Source organism: Zalophus californianus, chromosome 14, assembly GCF_009762305.2.
Source record: "Zalophus californianus isolate mZalCal1 chromosome 14, mZalCal1.pri.v2, whole genome shotgun sequence".
NCBI lineage: Eukaryota > Metazoa > Chordata > Mammalia > Carnivora > Otariidae > Zalophus > Zalophus californianus.
In genome coordinates this window covers 45,641,991-45,667,759 of record NC_045608.1, presented here as the reverse complement: position 1 = coordinate 45,667,759, position 25,769 = coordinate 45,641,991, and the positions used below count along the sequence as shown (strand labels likewise).

Below are 25,769 nucleotides of genomic sequence, written 5' to 3'. Positions count from 1 at the left end.
ACATTTCATTAAAAAAAAAAAATAAAGAAGGGGTGCCTGGCTGGCTCAGTCAATAGAGAATGTGACTCTTGATCCTGGGGTCGTGAGTTTGAGCCCCACACTGGGCAAAGAGTTTACTTAAAAAAAAAAGAAGGAAAAAAAAGATGACTAGGCAGACTTGAACAAGAACCAAACAGAATTTTTAGGAATGAAAAATTTGGTTACTGAGATAAAATAACTCAGCACAAGAGAACTATTGAAGTACTTAGTATACCGACGAGAGCTGAAGAAATCACCTAGAATGCAGCAGAAACAAGAGGATGAAAATAGGAAAGGGATTATCAAGTGATATGAAGGACAGAATGATGAGGTCTTATCAGAATCCCAAAACAGAGAATGGAGAAGACACAATATTTGAGAAGCTAGTAGCTGACAGTTTTCCAGATGATTAAAGATATGGTTCCATAGATTTTTATAATATACACTAAACAGAATCTTTTTGGGAAAAAACTTGATTAAAACTGTATTAAAATTGGGCGCCTGGGTGGCTCAGATGGTTAAGTGTCTGCCTTTGGCTCAGGTCATGATCCCAGGGTCCTGGGATCGAGTCCCACGTCGGGCTCCCTGCTCCTTGGGAGCCTGCTTCTCCCTCTGCCTCTCTCTGTCTCTCATGAATAAATAAATAAAATCTTTAAAAAAAAAAACTGTATTAAAATTATAGAACAACAAAAACAAAGGAAAAAAATCTTAGCAGGAGCCAGAGAAAAATGATTGTTACCCTGCAAAATAGCCTTAGAAAAGTAAAAGTAAAATAAAAATATCTGTGGATAAAAATTAGTTTAGAAACAACAAACACCTTCTAAAGGATGTATCTCATAAAGGATAATAATCCCAGAAGGAAACTGAGGTGCAAAAAATAATAATAAAGCAAAGAAACTGATAAAACATGTAGCTAAGTCTTTTAAAAGACTGTCTTAAGATTTTTAAAGAAGTTTGTAACTTAGAAGGCTAAGAAAAAGGAAATGAAATGCTAGGCATAAACAGCATGTAAGCAGAGCTCAGGTGTTTTAAGGTCTGTGTATTATTCGAAGATGGTCAAGAAATTAACTTTATATTTTAGGAATGCATGGTAAAATTTCACAGTTGTAGGGTGCCTGGCTGGCTCAGTTGAAAGAGGAAGCGACTCTTGATCTTGGGGTCATGAGTTTGAGAGCCCCATGTTGGCATAGAGCCTACTTTTAAAAAAATTTTGTTTTCAAGGTTGATCAAAAAGATAAAGAATTAAAAAAAATAGTAAAGTATCAGATAAAAATGAAATAAAAAGACAGACATCCTCAAAATTCAATAACTGGGAAAGTAAAAACATAAAGAAAAGGCAGGAAAAAAAAATAGCAATGAACAGAAACATGAAAAAAATCATATATATGAAGTCCCTGGTGTTTTTATTCTTATGATAACTTGGGATTTGACCTTGGCAATTTTTCTTTTGCTCATTTTAATGTAAAATTAGTTTTCTTAACACTTTACAGTAATCATCCTGGTAGTATTACTAATGGTGCAATTCTGAGACTACTCTGCTTATGAGATTTAAAAAAATGAATAGTTAGGGGATATTTTCATTCTATCATCCCTGTGTCTTTGAGAACCAGGCTTCTCAGTGTGGAAAGACATAGAGATGTTATTAGAAAAAAGGTTAACAACAGATCTATAGTCTTGAACTTGCAATTTAAACATGAAGTCATGAGGTATTTTATCTATCTGAAAATTAAGCAAAGGATATTCAAGCTGTTCACCCAAGAAGAAATGCAAACTGAAGATCATGTAAAAAAATAACCTGAATAGTTATAAAGAGAATGCTAACTTAAAAAAGGTATCATTCTTTATCGATCAGATTGGGTATTATTAATTAACACATTTCTGCTCAAAGCTGAAGAAGATGTAGAGGAATGCATGTTCTGAAACACCTCCCCCCACCAAAAATCAAGCTGTCCATCAACAGCAAAATGGCTAAATGACATCTACACTAGAGAATATAAGGCAGCCATGAAAAAGAACAATGTCTTATTCCTTTGAAGATTCTGGCTATTTTTTTGATAGTGAAAGTTGCTGGAAATTTGACTATTAGGTATGCAGACATTACTGGAGATTATTTCTATACTAACAATATAATTGTAGATCTCAACTATGTTTACTCAGATGTAATAGTTTTCTACTCACTGATAATGTTCTTATATTCCTAAATAAACATATGCATACATTCACACATACACACAGAACCTACAGACTTAATTAAGACATAGCCTAAAATGAAATAACACATGTCAGAACAAAAAGTATGGTATGGGGGCGCCTGGGGGCTTAGTTGGTTAACCGTCTGCTTTCGGCTCAGGTCATGATCCTGGGGTCCTGGGATCGAGCCCCACGTCTGGCTCCCTGCTCGGCGGAGAGCCTGCTTCTCCCTCTCCCTCTCCCTCCTTGTGCTGTCTCTCTGTCAAATAAATAAATAAAATCTTTAAAAAAAAAAAAAAAAAGAAGTGTGGTATGATCCCATTAAATTTAGAAGAGAAGAGGAGAGGGCACCTGGCTGGCTCAGTCAGTGGAGCATGCGACTCTTGATCTCAGGGTTGTGAGTTCAAGCCCCCTGCTGGGCATAGAAATTACTTAGAAATAAAATCTTAAAAAAAGAGACAGAGAGAGAGAAGAGAGAGAAGGAAGGGATAAAACAAAGGAAAGAGACAGAAAGATAAGCCTGGACCCGGAAAGATGCATTATCAGATTGTTAATAGTAATTATCTCCAGGAGCAAAATAAAACTATTCTTTCTCTTTTTGAAACAATGAGAATATACTCATTTCTTCTTGCTTGAGTAACCAGAGGATAGCAATATAACAGGAAAAAAAAGTCAGAAGATGGACTTAGTTTGGAAAAGAAGATAAATTAATTAGATCTTGGATGTGAGCTGTTTCTAGAGAATCAAGGTAAAGTTCACTAAGAGAGTATATGAAGAGTTAAAAGAGAATAAGGTTAAGAGAGGTATTAGAAGAGACAAAGGTTAAGAGAAGGTTAAGAATGAAAGAAAACCCACCATTAAATGTGTGAGGAGACTCAATGAAAATGGTCTACCTGTAATAGTATGTCATGAAAACCAAAGAAAGTATATACTTTTGTAGAACACTAAATTGTATTCTTTGTATTTAACTTTACTAAATATGAGTTACGTTACATGAAATAAAAATTATATGAAATTACATAAACTAAAGAAGCAAATATGGACATAATAGAAGGAAATTTCCTTCTTGCTTTACAGCTGGTGGGACTTGAGGGCCAATGTGAACATCCCACCTTTTTGTATCCTATTTCTTACTGTAAGTAAGAAGTTAAATCTACAGAAAGGGGAATAAAGGACATTTGAACTTTTGCCTACATGAGGAAAAATGTATGTAAACAATCCATTTGATTGCAACCACTTTAATAATAGGTTTTATCAACAGTACATTATGCTTTAAATACTTAATGAATGAAGAAAGGAAACTCACTAAGCTCTGTGATAAGTTTAAGATTCTGCTGCCGGATATTTTCAAACTCTTGCTGTTTTTTCCGCATGTGCTCTTCAGTTACTGCACAGCGATCACATAATCCTGCTCTTAACCTAGGAAACAAAAACAAAATATTTTTAGAGTAGAACTTAAATGTTCTCACCAGAAAATAAGTATGTGAGATCATGGCTGTGTTAATTAGCGGAAATTCTTTCACTGTGTATATGTTTACCAAATCACCATGATGTACACTTTTACAATTTTGTCAATTATACCTCCATAAAGCTGAAATTCAATTTTTTTCAACTACTAAAAAATATTTCCTTATATTTGAACTCCCAAGATTTTTATGCTTTATGAAGCTCTAAAGAACTGACTTGGCAAGTATAGAGAAAATTAACTATTTTAATGATGTATTATATCTTTAACATATTCTCGAACAGGTTGAAATCATGCCACAACATCGCTTTCTACAACAGATTACAATTTTGAGTGGAATTCTCTAAATTCTGCCAATTTTAAACTCTATCCAAGGGGATTTATTTACTGAAGAAAATGACCTTGTTCTGATTTATTATAGCCAAAATATGAACTCCAGTCCAGTACCAAGGGGCTGAATTTATCTTAAGCAAGCTTGCATCTGTATTGCTCAGCATAGCATATAACACATAATGAGTGTTCAACTTTTTTAGCTGAATGAATACTAAAGGTCAAAGAAAACAAAGTAAAAAAAAAAGGTACTTCATACTTTGTTCTTTTCAGCATTTAAAAAAACCCCAATGTTAAAAAAATTCAATGTACTATTATGCAAAAAAAAAGTTTTAAAAAATAGCTTTCACTGACTATTTGTGAGTGCTGAAGGGAAGAGGGAAATACATAGATTGCACACAGGGGATGGGGAGCGGTAAAGAGAAAGGTGTACCTCAAAATGTTAATAATAGTTATGTTGTAGGTACCAGTATTATAGGAGATTTTTTTCTCAGTGTTTTTCTCTTTTTCAAAATTTCTCTAATTTTATTATTTGTTAATCAGGAAAAAATATAGTTAAAAAGGAGACATGTACCCCACATTAGGAATTTGGGAAATGTATAATCTGAGGTAATAATTTTAACTTGTCAGTAAGATACTAAGTATTTAAGTGTCTATGGAAGTCATGGCATGGCAGTAGAAGCCATGAATTTTATAAGCTAAGGAGATAAAAAATTAAAACTGCACATCTAAAACAAAAAGAACCTAGAGATTTTCATATGAAAGTAAAACTCATATCAACAATGTTGATATGGATGTAAAAAATAAAGATTAGAGATCATAGATAGGATGCGTTAATAAAATCAGAATTCCTAGAATGAATAAAGAAAGAATTGGACATCACAGTTTAATTAGAGTATATTCCAAACACAGGAATTAGAACAGTCAAGATCTTTGAAACTATTTTGTATGATAAATATCTAAGTAAAGATGACATCGATTGAACATTTTTATCAACTTTTGCTCCTTCCCAAGATCCTACAAAACTATAGTAAAGATGTATGTATATTTTTAAAAACACAAACCCGTCAGGACAGGCCTAATGGGAGAGAAAACAAACAAAAACTTTAAGCAAGGTTTGGGTGGACAAAATTGAAACTCCCCTGAGAGTGCTGAATCCTAAGCCAATGATGGGAAAGGTCTAGAATTGTGTTGTCCAATAAGGTAACCATAGCCACATATGGCTATTTCAATTTAAAATAAATTAAAATCGAGGTCAGTTATGTTTAAGTACTCAACAGCCACATGTCTAGATGCTACTGTATTAGACAGGGCAGATATAAAACATTTCCATTATCACAGAAAATCCTATCAGACAGCACTGACCTAGAACCAACCTGATATATACTGTAGAATTTGAGGAGGTTAAAAAATTGGTACTCAGAGTGAGTGATTTAAAGTGATTTCAAGAAATCATCATACCAACATATTTTCTCCTATATTCTGAGCACTCAAGTGATCATCCCTTCCATTCCCAGCAGAATACTGGAAGTTTAGTCTCTAGAAAGTCTAAAACAGAACCAGACACTGGTTTGGGAGACCTGACGTACAGGTAAGGGTAGGAGTACAATAATGAAATGAATGTCTATGCATGCCAAATTCTCAGAACCTAGTCTAGGCCCTCATCATTTATTTGGCTTCCAGAACTTTGGTAGCCAACCCTATTACACATTCCCAGAAGCAGAATGAAGGAGCCTCCTCTAGGAAATCATGTCTAAAGATACTGACATTAGAGAATTATCAATGAAACAGACCAGGAAGATGACCCTGAAGTGAAGCTCATAGCCCACAATTCCACTCAGAGCTTTTATCTACCTCTCTTAAATATAAAGAGATAATCAAGATCAACAGACAGCTGAGAAAAGCTTATAAAGTAAAAGAGACTAAAGCAAACAAGACACTAAAAAAAAAAAGAGGGGCACCTGGTGGCTCAGTTGGTTACACATCTGACTCTTGATGTAGGCTCAGGTTGTGGTCTCAGGGTCGTGAGAATGACCCCTGCACTGAGCTCTGCATTGGGCTCCCGGCTCAGCAGTGAGTCTGCTGGAGATTCCCTCTCCCTCTCCCCCACACTCGCACTCGTGTGCATGCACTCTCTCTTTCGTAAATAAATCTTTAAAAATAATTAAAAAAAAAAAAAGAAATATAAGCTACATAGGGAGAAGAAAAAAACACACCACCATCATCAAACTGTAAAGAATACTCTCAGGAGAAATAAATAAGATACCAAACTATGAAATGAAAACAGGATTGCCATAAAAGGAAATATTCTGAGAACACCACCAAAAAATCTTAGAAATTAAAAGTATGGCCGCAGGAAAAAAACCCAAACTCAACAGAAGGTGAGAAAATAAAGATGAGAAAATCTCCCCAAAAAAGCAAAGAGAAAATAGAAAAGATAACTAGAGCATTATCCTAGAATGTTTATCGTATCAATAATAAGAGTTCTAGAAAAATCAAGTTTTGGGGCGGGGGTGGGCAGAAAAGGAGGAACAAAAAAGACATGATGAATATAGAAAGGAAAATGGTGTAAATCAACTGTATCAATAATTACATTAATTGATAAACCCTCCAATCAAAAGGCAGAAACTGTCTATGATTCAACTTCATGCTGTCTACAATAGACATACATTTTTTTAGATTTATTTATTTTAGAGAGAGAGAGATGGTGTGAGCAACTGGAGTGGGGGTGGGGCGGCAGAGGGAGAGGGAAAGAGAGAATCTCCAGCAAACTCCCCTTTGAGGACAGAGCCCCATGTTCTCACTACCCTGAGATCATGACCTGAGCTGAAATCAAGAGTCAGAGGCCTAACAACTGAGCCACCCAGGTGCCCCTACAACAGACTAAGTTTTTAAAAATTTCTTATAAATTTATTACATAATAATAGTATAATAATTATTTTCAATGATAATAATATAAGAAACATAGATCTCTGTGGGTGTATCACAACATCAGGGTTAGGAGGTCTCAGGACTGGAGCAGAGGTGAAATCCCCTGGCTGGAACTCCATACAAAAGGAGGGGTGAAGCAGAACTGACCCTGTAAAGTTAAAAACCCAAATTAAATGGAACCAAAAGCCCACAGGTGAGTGTGAGACCAAGTGTGTACATGGCAGTCTGTTACAGTGACTGCTGCTGCTGTGTGTGTGACCTGGTCTGTTGGCGAAGGGGTTACTGGGTGTGACTCTGCCCAGGGAATGGGGCCAGTGGGCCAGGGCAGGCAGGCACAGACCAGCATCCCAGGCCCCTGGGCTGTGAAAACTTCAGTCTTCTGTTATTTTTTTTTTAAATTATTTTTTGTTTTTTAATTTAAAAAAGCTAGAAATACGAACAGAAACTTGTGAGTGATGTGGATGGAACTTAGTCCAGACTCCAAACCTTAGGTTTAAAAACATCCCAGGACCCCCTACCCAACAGGTCATTTCTGAGTGTGAGGAGTCACAGTAAGGGGGGCTGGGGTGTCCTCTAGGGTCTTTGCCTCTCCTCAGGGCTTGTGGTGGCCTGACTCTAGGGGTCCTCTATGAACCCCCCAGAAGCCCAAGTTTGGGGGGGGCATACTTCAGATTCCAAGATACAAATAGGTTGAAGACAAAAGGATGGAAAAATATATATATACCATGCAAACAAAAACCAAAAAAAGCTGGAGCATCTATGTTAATTAATATCAGACAAAACAGACTGTAAGAAAGTGTTACTAGCACAGTGAATTTTATAATAAAAGTCAATTCATTACAAAAATAAAACAATTATAAACATATGCATCTAACAGTAGAGTCCCAAAATATACACAGAGCAAAAACTGAGAACTAAAGGAAAAAACAAATTCAAAAATAATGGTTATAGACTTCCACTCTCAATAATGGATAGATCAAGTGAGATGGGAAATCCACATAGATATAGCAGGACTGAACAAACCAACAACCACCCAGACCTAACTGACATCTACAGAACACGCCATCAACAACTGCAGAATGCACATTCAGGACCATTTCCTAGGTCACAAAACAAGTCTCGATTAGTTTAAAACCACTGAAATCATACAAAGCATGCTCTTCCACCATAATGGAATTCAATTAGAAATCAACAACAGAAGGAAATTTGGAAAATCCATGAATCTGTGAATCTTAAACAATGTACTCCTAAATAAACAATGAGTTAAAGAAGAACCACAAGGGAAAGTATAAAAATAGGCCATAGCATACATGCATATATAAAGCAACGGTCAATAAGAAGTTCTTGAATACTAAATATGTGATTATCAAAATAACTTTAATAATAGGGTTGGAAAATAAAACAGAACATGGGGAAAAAAAATAAGTAACAGAAATCAGAGAAAGGATTATAAAGAATGAGTTTATGACCGAGAAGCGCTCCAGAAGGAGAGAACATAAAAAAATGGAGAGGAAATACCAGAAAAAAATTGCCAGACCTTACAAGATACCAGCTTTCAGGTTAACAGGCTGAGTGTCCAACACACTGAAGGAAACACACACACACCTCCCTCACAAAATTTCAGAATGATAAAAAGGTCTTAAATTCTAGGAAGGAAAAAAAAGCTATTACATATAAAGGAATAACATTAGAATGATACCAGTTTTATCAACATTGGATGCTAAGAGATAATGAGAAAATGTCTTCAGTTTGGAGGAAATCTATTTTGAACCTAGAATTTTATATCCATTCAAAATATCATTTAAGGGTGCCTGGGTGGCTCAGTCATTAAGCGTCTGCCTTCAGCTCAGGTCATGATCCCAGGGTCCTGGGATCAAGTCCCACATCAGGCTCCCTGCTCAGCGGGAGGCCTGCTTCTCCCTCTCCCACTCCCCCTGCTTGTGTTCCTGCTCTCACTGTCTCTCTCTGTCAAATAAATAAAATCTTTAAAAAAAAAATCATTTAAATCAACAGTAAAATAACATTTTTAGACATGCAAGGACTCTGAAAATTTACTTCCTGTGTACTCTTCAGCAGTTATTTGAGGGTGAGCTATAACAAAATGAACATGAAAAACCAATAAAAGGGAAAAATAGGCCCACATTTTATCAACCATGTTCATTGGTATATCTTCAAGGTCTAAAATAATGCCTGGCACAAAGCGGGTGCCCCATAATTATTTGCTAACTAACATGAGTTGAAAGAAATAATGGAATTAATATAGGGATCCAGTGAAGAGAAATTCCAGAATGGCAGTTGTAGTATAACCTACAAAGTAAATGGTCCAAATTAGTACAGAAAGTTTAAGTTTTTCAGCCCAAGAAGTATGCCTTCAAGAAAAAGAAAAAAAAGATTATAAGCAATAAATAGAATAACCAACACATTACCTAATATTAATGACGTAGTAAGGAAAACGTTTCTTTTCTCAATATGAAAAAAGTAATTAGAACTTCTAGGAAAAGCACAGCAAACTCATATAAATATGCCCATATCAGAACATAATTATGGGCTGATTTGAGGGGCTAATTTGAGCAGCTGATTTGAAACAGAGTAGAAAAGAATCTATGTGGCCCGGACATTAGAAACAGTCTCCTTGAGTGGCATGGAGGTCATGACATCGGATCTGTAGAGAAGGAAATGTTATCCTGGCTCAGCAGAGAGTATTCACAGAGTCAATAAATAAACACTGTTTACCATTTTCCAGCTTCTATAATTAACTTATAAACCAAATACAAAAGATTGAGATCTGGTAACAGAAAACAATGTAACCATTGTCAAGCTTGTCAATATTTACATGTAAAGGTTCAGCTGAACACAGGGTGGGAAGTAGGAGAGAGGAAGAATGATTCAGGGAAGGGTTAAAGTATCAATACCCTCCTGTAATGTAATGGTGAGTTCAGGGTGACTGCTCATTTTCCTAAAATATATTCCTATAAAGACATACTTTTACATAAGCGTAAATATTAAGGTCCAAAGGTAAAATAGAAGAACTAAAATAATTATTCTAAATATGCAAGGGATAAATAGTATCCTCATTTTCATAGTAAGAAGTAAACAAACGTCATCTCAAATTGATAAATCAAGTATTAAAGTAAAAATACATCATTGATGGGGCACATGGGTGACTCAGTTGATTAAGTGTCTGAATTTGGCTCAGGTCATGATCTTGGGGTCCTGGGACTGAGCCCTGCATCAGGTTCCCTGCTCAGCAGAGTCTGCTTGTCTCTCTCCCTCTGCCCCCCTCCCCCGCTCATGTGTGCTCTCTCACTCTCAAATAAATAAATAAAATCTTATATAAAAAAAAGCAAATACATCATTTAGAACTTTGGAAAACTAAGAACTGGGACTGACAGGGGTGGGAAAGAGAGAAAAAAACTTTTTTTTAGTAACTATACAACCTTATAATGTACATGCATTACTTGAATAAAAATTCAAAAGGGGGAACATAAAATAAGCTAGATAGTATATTCCTTTTATCACAGCATTTTAATTTAACAGTATTATATTCTAGTAAACTTTGTATGACATCTTTTTGAGAATTAAGGTACTAAAAAGGATATATACTTTCTTGTCTTTCTGCTATAATACCTATGTTTTCAGATTCTCAAGCATTTCTAAAGCTAACAGTAAAGTCTATTTATGCCTTTAAATTCCAAAGGAGGGGTGCCTGGGTGGCTCAGTCGTTAAGTGTCTGCCTTCAGCTCAGGTCATGATCCCAGGGTCCTGGGATCGAGCCCCGCATCGGGCTCCCTGCTCAGCGGGAAGCCTGCTTCTCCCTCTCCCACTCCCCCTACTTGTGCTCCCTCTGTGGCTGTCTCCCTGTCAAATAAATAAATAAATAAATCTTAAAAAAAAAAAAAAAGGTAAAATAAAATTCCAAAGGGAATAAGCCTCTGTAAACTATTCCAAAACGAAGACACAATTCAACTGTTATAAGAGGCAACTCGATTTTAACTATTTGCTTAAAGTACCTGACATTTCATATTTACGTTCCTCTTTTAAGATTTGCTCTAATTAATAGCTTAGGGCCCATGTAATAAACATTCAAATAGTTGACCCGACTGTGGTAAATAATTTAGACACAGAATTATTAAGCCATAAAGACTGAAGAGAACATGACATCGAAAAGCCATTGAAGGGGTGCCTGGCTAGCTCAGTCAGTAGAACATGTGACTCTTGATCTCAGCGTTGTGAGTTCAAGCCCCACTTTGGGTGTAGAGGTTACTTAAAAAATAAATAAAAATTAAAATAAAAAACAGAAAAAGAAAAGTCATTGAAAAACACTGAAGGAGGTAAATGGCATCGAACAATTCTAATGAATTATTTCAGTGTCATTCTACTAGTCAGTTTGTCAGTAAAAACTGAACACTATTGTTTCTTTTTTTTTTAACATTTTATTTATTTTTTGACAGAGAGAGAGAGAGACAGCGGGAGAGGGAACACAAGCAGGGGGAGTGGGAGAGGGAGAAGCAGGCTTCCTGCTGATCAGGGAGCCCGATGTGGGACTCGATCCCAGGACGCTGGGCTCATGACCTGAGCCGAAGGGCAGACGCTTAACGACAGAGCCACCCAGGTGCCCAACACTATTGTTTCTAAGAAATCAAATCTAATACATTAAAATATCATGACGTATCATCAAAAACAATTCCTTGAAACCCTTAGTTTCCAAGTTTAAAAATGCCACTGATATAGACAGTTATAAAGTGAAACAATATTCCCTAGCTTGTTTATTACTTCTAGTTTTCTCCAGTTAACTGCCATTCTTGATAATATCTGTGGAAAAGAGTCAACTCTTGATTGCTTCCAGATCCTAGTTTAAATTTAAATGGAGGTGAGAAAAAATGCGAGCTTCTATTTCCATCAGCAAGGTTCCACTGCTTTCCTCTTGCCTATTTTCCACTGATGCAATCAGAGAAAGAAACAGGCTCAATTTCACAGGAGAATGAATGCAATTTCAGTCGCTATATACAGGTAACAGGGAAAGAAGAGTAATTCTACTTGTAAGATCAGAAAACAACACACATTGTGAGTTAATTCCAGTTTGTTCATAGGGATGAAGAAGTAAAACCTTTCATTTTGCAATTGGAAAACTTACCAGATTAACAAGTATGCTCAATTGTTTGTTATACTCCAAAAAGATTTCCTCAAATTTATTCATTTTCATTCAAAAGGGTTTACTGAACACCTACAATGAGTACTGTACGTGCTGAAACACAACAGTGGCCAAGATAGTATCTTTTCTTTTAAAGAGTTTACAGTGTATTAGAAAAAGAGAGGCAATAAAAAAGTAATTATGGCAAAATATGATTCACATCATGACAGTGGAAATACGGGGTACTATGAAAGTAAATCCAGTCTAGAAAGTCAGAGGTCTCCTGAAGAATATATTTAAATTCAAACCTATGAGTAGGACAAAAAGAAGACATTTAGTCCAGTATTTGAAAAATAGTTGTACAACCATAAATCCTCTGATTATGAGTACAAATTTTCCTTTTCAATGACAGATGAAATATGAGTTTCCTATGACTGCCAAAAATGCTTTTAAAAATATTAAAATCTATTAGACAATCATGGTTTAACTGCTTCGTTCAGATTTTTTTTAATGCATTCTATCTACTTCTCCACACAGTGATTATTTCTTAGATTTAGTGAAATACTTTGTTTCCTTTAAGGAAAGTCTGTTATAATAATAGCAGTAGTAGAACATAAAGCAGCCACATAAAATTATAACTTTTTATTATCTAATTTACCTTTACAGAGTAATTCCTCTCATCTAAACATCTCAAGATGTTTTCACATTAGCATAAAAATAAAAATTGTTTCATTCTATGAAGCGTAAGCAGCAAGTCTCTGAATTACTGTTTAGAAATTTTAACAAAACATACTTTGCTTTTTAAGGGTCTTAGCAAAACATTAATTTTTATAGATTTTTAAAGCTTGCTCTAGGTATCATTCTCATACAATATAAAATTAAAATGAAATTTTAAATAAAGCAGAACTTTACCAAATGTTATCTACTTACACATTTAAAGGCAGAACATAGTTAGTAGCAATTTAAAAGAGAAGTAACAAAAAAACAAAACTTCCCAAAAAAGCCAGACTAGAAAATGAACAATGCTGGGGAGTTAATATTTCAGAGGATCTGTTTCGGTAACTTTAGGTCAAGTACAAATACTTTGAGATGATCAGTCATTTACATAACATTTACAAAATTAAGACAACATACAGACAAGGCTTCAGGGAAACAGAAACTGGGGGGTTTGTAAGGTCAAATTTAACCTAATTATCCATTAACTGTGATCTAGGGATGGTTTCTTAAATCTTTGCCAGTTTCCTCACATGTAAAATGGTTTTACCATCTACCTTACAGCATTAGTGTGAAGATTGGGTGTTAGATATCTGGGTACAAAGGGGCCCTCAATACATATCAACTGCTGGAGAGTTAAAGCCTGAGAAAGATATGCTCTCTTTCCACCATTCCTCCCAAATGCTCCACTACATATCCAGAGAAAACAAGGAACTGCCTCACCATACCAAGAGAAGAGTAGCTGATGATTTCCTTTTTGATCCTGGCCTGGGGAAGAGTAAGGGGGACAAATGACTTTCTAGCTTCCTGATACCTCAGCTAGAGAGAGGACACTGGGTCTGGCTATGATACGGAGTGCAGGTGGCTGGAATCACAGTCACCAGTTAGGAGGGATACCGTAAGTTTTTAAAAATCCCTATTATGTACTTTTACTTGTATTAATCTCATTTAATCTTCAAAGTAGCTCTTAGTGTCATGTCATATATTCTTGGCTTTTCTTCCACCTGTAATAATTTTTCTTTCACAATTTATTTTTTGCTGGCTGGGTCCTTATTCTTCATTAAACCTTAATTAGTATATCCAAGGATTCAGCCCTAACACCTCTTCCAATCCTCTTCCAATATGCTTTAAGATGTCCTTAGATCTCTTATCCAGTCTCTAGGTTTTAGTTTTTTTATGTTTTTTTTTTATAGATTTTATTTATTTATTTGACAGAGAGAGCAAGAGAGGGAACACAAGCAGGGGGAGTGGGAGAGGGAGAAGCAGGCCTCCTGCCAAGCAGGGAGCCCGATGCGGGGCTTGATCCCAGGACTCCGGGATCACGACCCAGGCCAAAGGCAGACACCCAATGACTAAGCCACCCAGGTGCCCCTATGTTTTCAATGCCATTCATATGCAGATGATGACCTTCAAATTCTTTTCTCTAGCTCTAATCTCTCTAGTTAGTTTCAGACCCACATATACAACTGTCTACTTGACATCTCCACGTGGATATAACAGATGCTGTCAATACCTGCTCATATCCCTTTGTAATTTCCCTGCTTAAACCCTCCAATTGCTTCCCATTGCAATTAAAATCCAAACTTTTTGCCTATGATCCTACATAATCTAGTTACTCTCACCTTTCCAATCTTATCTCCTATCATTCATCCTCCTATTCATTAAGTTAGAACCACAGTGGACTTCCTATTCTTCAAATATTTCAAAACTTATTTCTACCTAAAACTTTTGCATTTGTCTGTTCTCTTTTTGTCTCCAGTTCTTCAAGTGACTAGCTCTTATCTGTATCATTCAGGTCTTGGTTGAAATGGCACCTCCTCAGAAAGGCCATCCCTGACACCCATCCCTTCACTTCCCAATCAATGTCTGTGGTCACTTACTTACATCATTCAATTGTATTTCTTCATAGCACTTACAATCTGAAATCATCTTATTTATATGACTCACTCCAAACCTTTGAAAATTAAATATCAGCTCATACTAGGGATAGTATTATCCCTAGCACCTAACAGCAACACCTAGATCATAGTAAGGACTCAAATATTTATGAATCTGAATTAAGGGCACAGTATAAGCTTGAAATTCAAATGTACAGCTATGATTCTGAAGCATATGGAGCAATAGGCTGCCTATTTTGGTAAATGTGCATCCTCTGGGACAGCAGTTGTGGAAGACAAGTATACAACTGTAGTTTGCACAGGTGCAGAGTAGATTATTCCACCACTAAAGGTACAGTGACAAACTCAAACCACCAGCTCTTCTGTAACATATACAAAATAATAACAAAAAGAAAATTGTTAACTGTAAATACAAGAAACCTTATTTGTTATAGGTAGTTCAAGGTCTTAAATAGCACTTACAGTTCAGATGGGCATATGGCAAATCCTGTAACGCTTTTCTATTTTTTTTTCCTGTAACGTTTTTCTAAATCTAGGGTGTTGGGTGCCTGGATGGCTCAGTTGGTTAAGCGACTGCCTTCGGCTCAGGTCATGATCCTGGAGTCCCGCATCGGGCTCCCTGCTCAGTCTGCTTCTCCCTCTGACCCTCTCCCCTCTCATGCTCTCTCTCTCATTCTCTCTCTCAAATAAATAAATAAAATCTTAAAAAAAAATAAAAATAAAAAAATAAATCTAGGGTGTTAATCTCATAGAAGTGAGAAATATAGTATGTTTGTGGAAGTAAAGTAAGTGATAGGCATTATCTTAGAAATATTCATAAAGAAGAATCCCTAGACTGCCTGCAAATAGAGAAATATACAGGGGAAAAAGGCAGAAATATGAAGACAAATAGGGAATTGTGAAGCAGTTTCCACCTACTCAGATGTAAAAATGGAATTCAGACATCAAATGAATTAGAACATTAATTCTAATTAATTAGAGCTATTCTTAAGCTCGCCCTGTATCAAACACCAGATAAAGAAATATTACTTAGGGCGCCTGGGTGGCTCAGTTGGTTAAGCGACTGCCTTCGGCTCAGGTCATGATCCTGGAGTCCCGGGATCGAGTCCCGCATCGGGCTCCCTGCTCAGCAGGGAGTCTGCTTCTCCCTCTGACCCTCTTCCCTCTCGTGCTCTCTCTCATTCTCTCTCTCTCTCTCAAATAAATAAATAAAATCTTTAAAAAAAAAAAAAAGAAATATTACTTAAAGGGTAAACTGATGAGATTGCTGTAATTAATAAAAAACAAATTTGTAAGTGTATATCCTTAATTTCATAAAGTATTTATCCAAAGTTGACATCAGGTTGGGAAAGGGCACTTTCAGTCCCAGAACTGTTTATAAACTAAAACCAATGTTCTATGAAGGGGGGAAATCACCTCTTACTCGAGAATACCCAAGAACCAGACTTACCGATCTTCTAAAACTTTAATGGTTTCATGGAGGACTTTCTGTTGCTCTCTCAGCTGTTGATTTTTGGTGAAGAATTCCTCTAGTCTCTGTGCGTCTCTAAAAGTCAAGAAGTAAGTTTAAAAAAAAATCTTAATAGGATAATCATCACAACAGGATAATTCTACTGTAAGAACTGCAAAGTATGGTCTCAACCATAACATGTATTTCTTGTATTAAAATAAATAACTTCAAAGGTATAGTTTAAATATCTTGTTAATCATAGTTCAAATTGTACTAGAATTTGTTCTGTATTTTATGTACTATGAAGGTATTGTTCTAAGTACCAGGCATTCATTATATGATGCTGGAACACAGAGGAAGGAGTGGATTCTGATGCCATTATTGACTCAATGTTGTCAAAAAAGCCATTAAAATGTACATTGTTTTTTATTATTTTGTCTACATTTGTTTTTTTAATTTATTTTTTTTAAAGATTTTTTTTTATTTATTCATGAGAGACAGAGAGAGAGAGAGAGGCAGAGGGAGAAGCAGGCTCCCAAGGAGCAGGGAGCCCGATGCGGGACTCGATCCCAGGACCCCGGGATCATGACCTGAGCCGAAGGCAGACACCTAACCATCTGAGCCACCCAGGCGCCCCCTTGTCTACATTTGTTAATGTGAGTAACAGATACCTCCACTCATTTCTATTCCAACTATGGGTGATTTATACTTTCTATCTTATTAATTTCTGTATTGCCTAAACTTATTTGATGTTACTTTTAAGCCAGAGCTAATAGTGGAGTGGAAGCATATGAACCCTATATCCTAACACCTAGGTCTGAATCTCAGCTTTCAGTTATCAGCTGTGTGACCTAATGCAAGTCACCTAACTCTTTGTGCCTCAAGAAATGTGGATACATTAATATCTTCCTAATAAGACATTTGCAAGGACTAAACACTAATGTATGTATAGCATGCAGAACAGTACACTTAGTAAGTTCTATTTAAGTGCTTATCATCATGATTTTATAGTCAAGAAAAAACAAAGACATCTAAAATTTTCTTCTAGTAGATTACCTGACTACTTTCCAAGGTAGTGTCATATTCTACCCCTCCATCATATTTTTAAAAATCACATTATTATATAAAGTATGCATATAATTTAATTCTAAGAAAACCCATTAGAAATTTGACTCGGATTTTCTCTATGGTCTTGAAGATGAAAAAGATACTGTGATTGAAACATCTTCCCCAGTCCCAAGGGTCTAAAATATCAAATGACAAACTACTCCACTACAAAAAGTAGATGTCAAAATGGCTAGAATGTAATATCACTGGCAGCAAAACAGTTAAACAACTAAGTAAAAATGTCAGATACCCAAAATAGAGGGTACTCTGTACATACTGGTGGAATAATTGATATTGAATGAAAAATGAAAAATCAATACATCTAAGAGTAACAGCCTACTGCATATAGTTCTGTAGTGTATGTAGATATTTGAAATTTTGGAAATAATATAGTGACAGCTGAAACTCATTAATTTGGCTGTTTTTCACTTAATTAAAGATTGTCTAATACTTTTGGAAAATATACTTAATTCAGAGGCAGTACCAAGCTTTCATTGATCCTACTTTGTAAACAAATATAACCAAATTAAGAACTTGTCTAAATTTGGGGGAAAAATTGAACACATTTTCTAAGTTAACAGATTGTTAGCTGCCAGCACCCATTTGAATTTATTATTTAATCTAGATAATCTGGGGCGCCTGGGTGGCTCAGTTGGTTAAGCGACTGCCTTCAGCTCAGGTCATGATCCTGGAGTCCGGGATCGAGTCCCACATCGGGCTCCCTGCTCAGCAGGGAGTCTGCTTCTCCCTCTGACCCTCTTCCCTCTCCTGCTCTCTATCTCTCATTCTTTCTCTCAAATAAATAAATAAAATCTTAAAAAAAAATCTAAATAATCTGTATCATAAAAATATAACAAATATTACATTCCAGATCATATATTGAATTACACACACACACACACTCTCTCTCTCTCTCTCTAAAGGAATGAAAAGTTCATAGTAAAATGTTTTTTCTTAAATTAGGAACAAAAGAGAAAACTTTGTAATAGTAATGTTATGTCTGATTATCCTACATCTACATATTCTATTCCTGTGTATTTAGAATGATTCAGAACATAATGGAATTTGTTTTAAAACCAAATAGACTGATGGCCTAAGTTCAAATTAAAACTAACCTTAATTACTTAACAAAATATTCATGTCAACTCAGTGGTAAACATAACGGGGTTCTATTAATTACAGGAATAATTTAACAAATTCCTTAAGAAAGCAAAATGATGAATTCTAAATGCTACAAAAAACAGTCATGCACTTTCAGAAAAATTAAAGTGAAATATATTGTAAGATAGCTCTACCTTGGTCATCCAAAGGAAGTTAGTTACTACTATACAAATAACCAACCTCAGGTGCCTGGGTGGTTCAGTCAGTTAACGGTCTGCCTTCGGCTCAGGTCATGATCCCAGGGTCTTGGGACGGAGCCCTGCGGTGGACTTCTTGCTCAGTGGGGAGTCTGCTTCTCCCTCTCCCCCCCCACCCCCAACTCATTCTCTCTCTCTCTTAAATAAATAAAATCTTTAAACAACAAAACAAAACAAAAACAAATAACCAACCTCACCTATCTAAAATAAGCTCAATGTATCCATCCCATAGGCAGCATTTTATTGGAGACTCAGTATCATTTTCCTAGTAGGTAGCTTTCTGTCTTTCTGAGGTAAAAGAACATTTTATTTTTTTTTAAGTTTTTTTATTTATTTGAGAGAGACAGAGAGCAATGAGCGGGGTGAGGGGCAGAGGGAGGAGCAGGCTCTCCACTGAGCGGGGAGCCAGATACAGGGCTCAATCCTAGGACTCCAGGATCATGATCCGAGCCAAAGGCAGATGCAGATGCCCAACCAAATGAACCACCCAGGTGCCCTGGTAAATGAACATTTTAAATAAATGGCATGTAAATAATAACTGGCATGTAAAAGTGGATAAATCTTGTATATGAAAATATAACTAAAATGATAGATAACAAACCCATATACTACATATGCCAGTCTTCTCATTACTTTAAAATCAATGTCATATACTGGAGGGATAGAGGAGCACTGTAGTGAAAGACATAGGTACTACTAGGAATAACGAAAATGGAGAAAATTCTATGTGTTCAAGTTATACTCCTCATAAACTTTATCTTTTATAAGGAATTAAAAGTATGAGAACAGTCCTGCACAACTGCAGGATTTTTTTTTCTTTTAGTTTTTAAAATTTCTTAATTTCAAAAATAACTTAAGGGGCACATGAGTGGTTCAGTTGGTTAAGTGTCTACCTTCAGTTCAGGTCATGATCCCGGAGTCCTCGGATCGAGAGGGGAGCCCGCTTCTCATTCTGCCTCTGCCCCTTTCCCCTGCTCGTGCTCTCTCAAATAAATAAAATCTTAAAAAAAAAATAACTTAGAAGGGTTTATTTGTAGGTGGGTAGTTTATACTTTAGAATTTTTAAATTTCTTGGCAGCTTTAAAGGGAATTATCTTGATTATTATAAAGCTGGATGGCTGAATATGGTAAATGTTATCTTTATATTTCCTAAGTGGAAATTAAAGTAGTTACTATTTTTCTTTAAAGAATGGCAAATAAATAGGATGATCAGATTCACTAATTGGCCATTAAGACAAGTCAATTGGTTGGTAAGTAATGGATATACATTGGCAAAAACAGATGTAGTCCATGTTCACAAGTAGGTAAAAACAATCAGGCAGACCCAGCTTAAGTATAACTTTTCAAAACAATCTCATAATATTCAGTTGTCAACGTTTTTACATGTTTAATTTTATAAATGAATTTATGTAAGAGAAAAGCATTAACCATGTGTAGAGACAACTATCATCAAAACACAGGTCTGAAACAACCAAGTGATGGACAAAATATGGTATAATTATTGACTCCTCTTCTAATTACTTCTTCCAGGTGGGAATTCCTAAAGATAGGGAATCCTGACCTTATAAATACAGCTATTCTAACAATATGGAAACAAGACATCCTGAGTGTTCTTACACCCTAACTGTATACTGTAAAAAATAATGAGATAGGGGGATTATGGTAATATAGGCAGTAAAAATAAAGGGAATTTAGTTACTTACCTGTGCTTCCAAAATGTACAACCCCAAGCTACCTGACGTACACAGGTACAAAGCAATTACAATATATATATATATTATAAGGTTGCAAAGAGGATCAAATGACTCTGTAAACTACAAGTGAAGTAAGGCATTATTATCAGCTAGTGAAAAACCAGTTGGGTTTCCATTCTTTAAAATTCAAAAGTGTGGGGTGCCTGGGTGGCTCAGCCAGTTAAGCATCTGCCTTCGGCTCAGGTCATGATCCCAGGATCCTGGGATCTAGTCCCGCATCAGGCTCCCTGCTCAGAAGGGAGTCCGCTTCTCCCTCTCCCTCTCCCCCCTGCTTGTTCTCTCTTTCTCTCTCTCTCAAATAAATAAAATCTTTAAAAAAAATTCAAAAGTGTTATAGATGATTTTTGAGAAAGTAAAATTTGGCAGTCATTTACAAATTTAAGAAGTTTTTCATGTGGCTGGTTATAGGTATGGAGAAATACATTCTGTGTAAAAAGTCTATAATAAAAAAGTACATTCATGATAAGCAAATCTAGATTGCTTCTAATTATGTGTCATCATTCAATTGCAGGGAAATCTGATTCAAGCTAAGAGGAAATACTACCTTACAGTTATAAATCTATCATTTAAAATAGTAATATTTTAGAAAATAGAATCCCTAGTCCTACATGAAGAATCCATTTTAATAAAACTAAATTCCTTTAAAAACACTCAGTGAATGAAATTTAAAATCTGCAATCAAATAGCAAATATGGTAATTTCTGGGTTTCAGTACTGCTTACTTTTTTAAGATTTTATTTATTTGACAGAGAGAGCGAGAGAGCACAAGCAGGGGGAACAGCAGGCAGAGGAAGAAGCAGACTCCCTGCTGAGCAGGGAGCCTGACTCGGGGCTCAATCCCAGGATACTGGGATCATGACCTGAGCTGAAGGCAGACGCTTAACTGCCTGAGCCACCCAGGTGCCCCTCAGTACTGCTTCTTAAAAGTGACCAACATTTTGATTAAAGGATGTCATTCTAATCAATGGCTGTTAATCCAGCATTAACAAGATCGTTAATCAACACGGAACCAAGGCACAATATAAAGAACTCATTGTCTAACTACTAATCAACTCTGAAACATTACACGTTTGGTATTAGAAAAGCAGAGGTGGAGCGCCTGGGTGGCTCAGTCAGTTAAGCATCTCACTCGATTTCGGCTCAGGTCATGATCTCAGGGTGGTGAGATCAAGTTCAGAGGTGGGCTCCACACTGAGGTGGAACCTGCTTAAAATGCTCTCTCCCCCTCTCCCTCTGCCCCGCCCCCTGCTCGTGCACTGCCTGTGCACTCATGTGCACATGCTCACTCTCTCAAAAAAAAAAAAAAAAAGGCCAGAGGCAATGTTTGGTATGGTACTTATCTTCTGATTAGCAATGTTTGTAGCAACCAACACTAGCTGGGCTATAAATAAAAATGAAGACAAAAAAACAGAATAAATACACTTCATAATTTTAAGTCTCAAATGACTCAAAATATTTTCACCACTGAAAAGAAGTATTTATTCCTAAGTAAAACAAAAATGTTTCACCTTTTTGGTTTCAAGTGGATTAAAAAAGAGAAATTTTACTTATTAACCAAGAAAATGATCCTGTTTTCCTCATCCAACTGACATAGTTTCAATATTTTTGGAATAACTCTTATCATAGGAATTTACATATAGAGTTTTCTTCTACAACTATGCAGATAATTCTGACATACATAAACATAAGGTGATATCATCAATACTAATTAAAGTACATTAAAAGGCTGGAGAGTTTTTGAAATCCCTATTGCCCGCAGAAACAAAAGGTAATTTGTGCCATAGAAGGAAATCATGCCCTAAGAGCTGCAGTTCACCCTCTGAACTGTAGGAGTTAGGACTAGTCTAACCAGTGACATTTTTGGTCACCTATCCAACAGCCATTTCTTTTTCATTCCTTGCTAAAAGAATATTGAATTTCTTCAATATCCAACAGCTGCTTGAAGAGAAGTTGATCTCTCTAAACTCAGGGGATGAATGTTAGTTTTTTTTTCATTTTTTAAATGTTTCATCTTAAAATAATTTCAGATTTATTATAAACAAGTTATAAACACAGAACAGAGTGCCTGTATATCTACCACTCAACTTCTCAAAATGTTAACATCTTACATAACCATAATACAACTATGAACATCAAGAAATGAACATTGATACAATACTGTTTTTTAAAAAAAAATTTTAAAGATTTTTTTTTAAAGATTTTTTTTTATTTATTTATTCATGAGAGACAGAGAGAGAGAGAGAGAGAGAGAGAGAGGCAGAGGGAGAAGCAGGCTTCCCGCTGAGCAGGGAGCCCGATGCGGGACTCGATCCCAGGACCCCGGGACCATGACCTGAGCCGAAGGCAGACGCTTAACCATCTGAGCCACCCAGATGCCCCCAAAATTTTAAAGATTTTATTTATTTATTTGACAGAGAGAGACAGTGAGAGAGGGAACACAAGCAGGGGGATTGGGAGAGGGAGAAGCAGGCTCTTCACTGAGCAGGGAGCCCGATGTGGGACTCGATCCCAGGACCCTGGGATCATGACCCGAGCCGAAGGCAGACGCTCAACGACTGAGCCACCCAGCTGCCCCTGATACAATACTGTTAACTTATCTACAGACCTTATTCAAATTTTTCCAATTGTCCCTCTAATGTCATTTTTCTTGTCCAGGATCTAATCCAGGACCCTACATTGCATTTAATGTCATGTCTCCTTCCATCTGTGATAGTCTGTCCATCTTTCTTTGTCTTTCACAATCTTGACATCTTTGAAAAGTACTGGCCAGTTACTTTGACTGTCCTTCAACTTGGGTTTTTTTATGTTTCCCCATGATAAAATATGGGCTATGCATTTTTGGTAAGAATACTATAGGAGTAATGTTGTGCTCTTCTTAGTGCATCAAATCAGGGGGTATATGAGACTGACACATCTGATTTCTAGTTAACTTTGGTAGTTTAATTGAGATGAATTCTGCCTGGTTTCTCTGCTGTAACATTATAATTTTGCCTTTTGTAATTAGTAAGTATCTCACGGGGAAATACTTTGAGAACTTTGCAAAATCCTAACTAATAAGATACACACCCTAAGTTTACTATTCAGAAAAGGCTTAATTTCTAAGTTAAGAAACATCTCTCAATTGCAGGAACTGAACATAAGAAACAGAGAAATGGATTATTCTATGGTTAGGATATTTAAAATGACACCTGTAAGGCAGGAATATGTACACTCTCAATGATACAAAGCACTTAAAAATGTTGCTAATTAAATAGGATTATAAAATCATTCTTCAAAAAAACCCTGTTTTAAAAATTAATGATATTTTTGAATCTAAGTCATTTCCCATACATGATGGGTGTGAAAGAAAACTTCCCAATTTTCATTTTCAGATTATAATGGAGAAAAACAACTGGGTGTGTTTTGATGGGTGGCTGTTAACTTCAGCTTTTGGTTAGAGCCCTGGAAGCTTTAGAAATACGAAGTAACTGAGGCCCATTGGTATGTATATACCATAATGCAAATGCAATATTGGTCACAATGATATTAATTTTTGTTATGAGCAATAATATTCTATGATGCCATCTGTTTCAGATTCCTGAATGTGGAAGCCCTAAAGAACCATGGATAAAATCTGCTTCTGACTTAAAAAATCAGATCTGATTCTAGGCTTAATAACCAAAACAACTCAGGGGAACCTTTGGTAATTTCAAACTGGTTAAATAAAGGGGTCTCATTTGTTCCCATTTCTTTTATCAGTTCAGAAATCCCAGAATTATTCTGTTCTCCTCTTGCAGTATCTTAAATTCCAGGTGTTAATCACATTGAGAAAAGAATGCTATTAACAGATCAAAATGAATATATAGACCAGTTCTCATCTTAATAAATACTTATGGAAAAAAATTATATATACATATACATCCATTTATATGTGTGCACATATAAAAATTATATTAAAATATAAAACAAGCAAATATTAACTAAGGATATACTAAAAATTAAGTTAGTCTTTTTACCTTAGAATTCTGAAAAACGCATTGTCAACTATCCAAGGTCCACACTGTAAAGCTAATTTTTTTTTTTTTAAAGATTTTATTTATTTATTTGACAGAGAGAGACACAGTGAGCGAGGGAACACAAGCAGGGGGAGTGGGAGAAGGAGAAGCAGGCTTCCCAAGGAGCAGGGAGCCCGATGCGGGGCTCGATCCCAGGACCCTGGGATCACAACCTGAGCCGAAGGCAATGCTTAACGACTGAGCCAACCAGGTGCCCCAAAGCTAATTTCTTATAAATAAGACACTTAGGTCAAATAGGACATCAGTATCAATTACTTTAAAAATAAGAAATCAGTGTTATATACTAATACTTACAAAATTCGTTCCTTTTTCAGTTTGGTTACTTTTACTTGTAAACCTGAAAAAGAAAAAAAAACCCACAGTATTTCATTTATACATTTACCATTTCTAAAGCAGTTGATCTGAGTTTATGAGTCTAATGCTACACTATTAAGTCACTCGACTCTGGGCTCTGAATAATGAGCCAGGTGCCATTAGTTTGGAGAGTGTATTTCCCTTACTTGCACCCTGAGGTCACAAAAGTATATCTGCGACATTACTGCTTTTAGTCTGTGACAGCTAAGTAGAATAAAATTTTCTCTACCTAAAGTGAGTTACTTCCTTTATAATAGCAGGGGCAAGCATATAATTAGAGGTTCACTATAAACGAAGGCCTATGTTCTGACATAGCCTATGCAATTTGCTGACAGCAATCATGCTTATATAGGCTCATGTCTTTTGGGATTAAAATAGATTATGGCAGGAAGTCTTGGACAAGGAGCAAAACTGCTAATGCTAAAGTACTTAACAAAGGACACTCAAGATAGTGGTTATATGTATTTTTAATTTTAATTGAGTCTGACACAAAACATAAGAGAAGACCACTGCCTATGGGATTCAGGTAGTTATAATGAAGAAAGCAGGCTGAAGGGCACTGAAACTGCAAGGAAGGATATGAACAAAATAGGATACATTTCTAATTTTTAGAAACAATAATTAACAAAAGGAGAAAAACAGTCATTTTTTTTTAAAGATTTTATTTATTTATTTGAGAGAGAGAATGACAGATAGAAAGCACAAGAGGGAAGAGGGTCAGAGGGAGAAGCAGACTCCCCACTGAGCAGGAAGCCCGATGTGGGACTCGATCCCGGGACTCCAGGATCATGACCTGAGCCGAAGGCAGTCGCTTAACCAACTGAGCCACCCAGGCACCCGAGAAAAACAGTCATTAAACAAATATGAAAATCTATCCAACATTACTAGCAACTAACTATAAGTTCAAACCAAAACAATTACTTAGCAAAATTATGAAGATTGTAATACCCAATATGTTGATAAAAGTGTTGTAAAACTATATTCCTATACTTTGCTGGAGGTATTACAAATTGA

General features: G+C 36.0%; 1 protein-coding gene across 7 annotated transcripts in view; it reads right to left on the bottom strand.

Moving 5' to 3' along the window:
• Window positions 1-25,769, bottom strand: part of RBBP8 (RB binding protein 8, endonuclease) — a 109,085-nt gene that overhangs the window by 48,211 nt on the left and 35,105 nt on the right. For all 7 annotated transcript variants that reach the window (XM_027576634.2, XM_027576636.2, XM_027576631.2 and 4 more), the window contains 3 exons: window positions 24,696-24,738; window positions 16,128-16,223; window positions 3,515-3,627 (listed from right to left, as the gene is read on the bottom strand). In XM_027576634.2, the coding sequence (XP_027432435.2) occupies window positions 3,515-3,627; window positions 16,128-16,223; window positions 24,696-24,738 (252 nt within the window). The remainder of the gene's footprint in view (window positions 1-3,514; window positions 3,628-16,127; window positions 16,224-24,695; window positions 24,739-25,769) is intronic.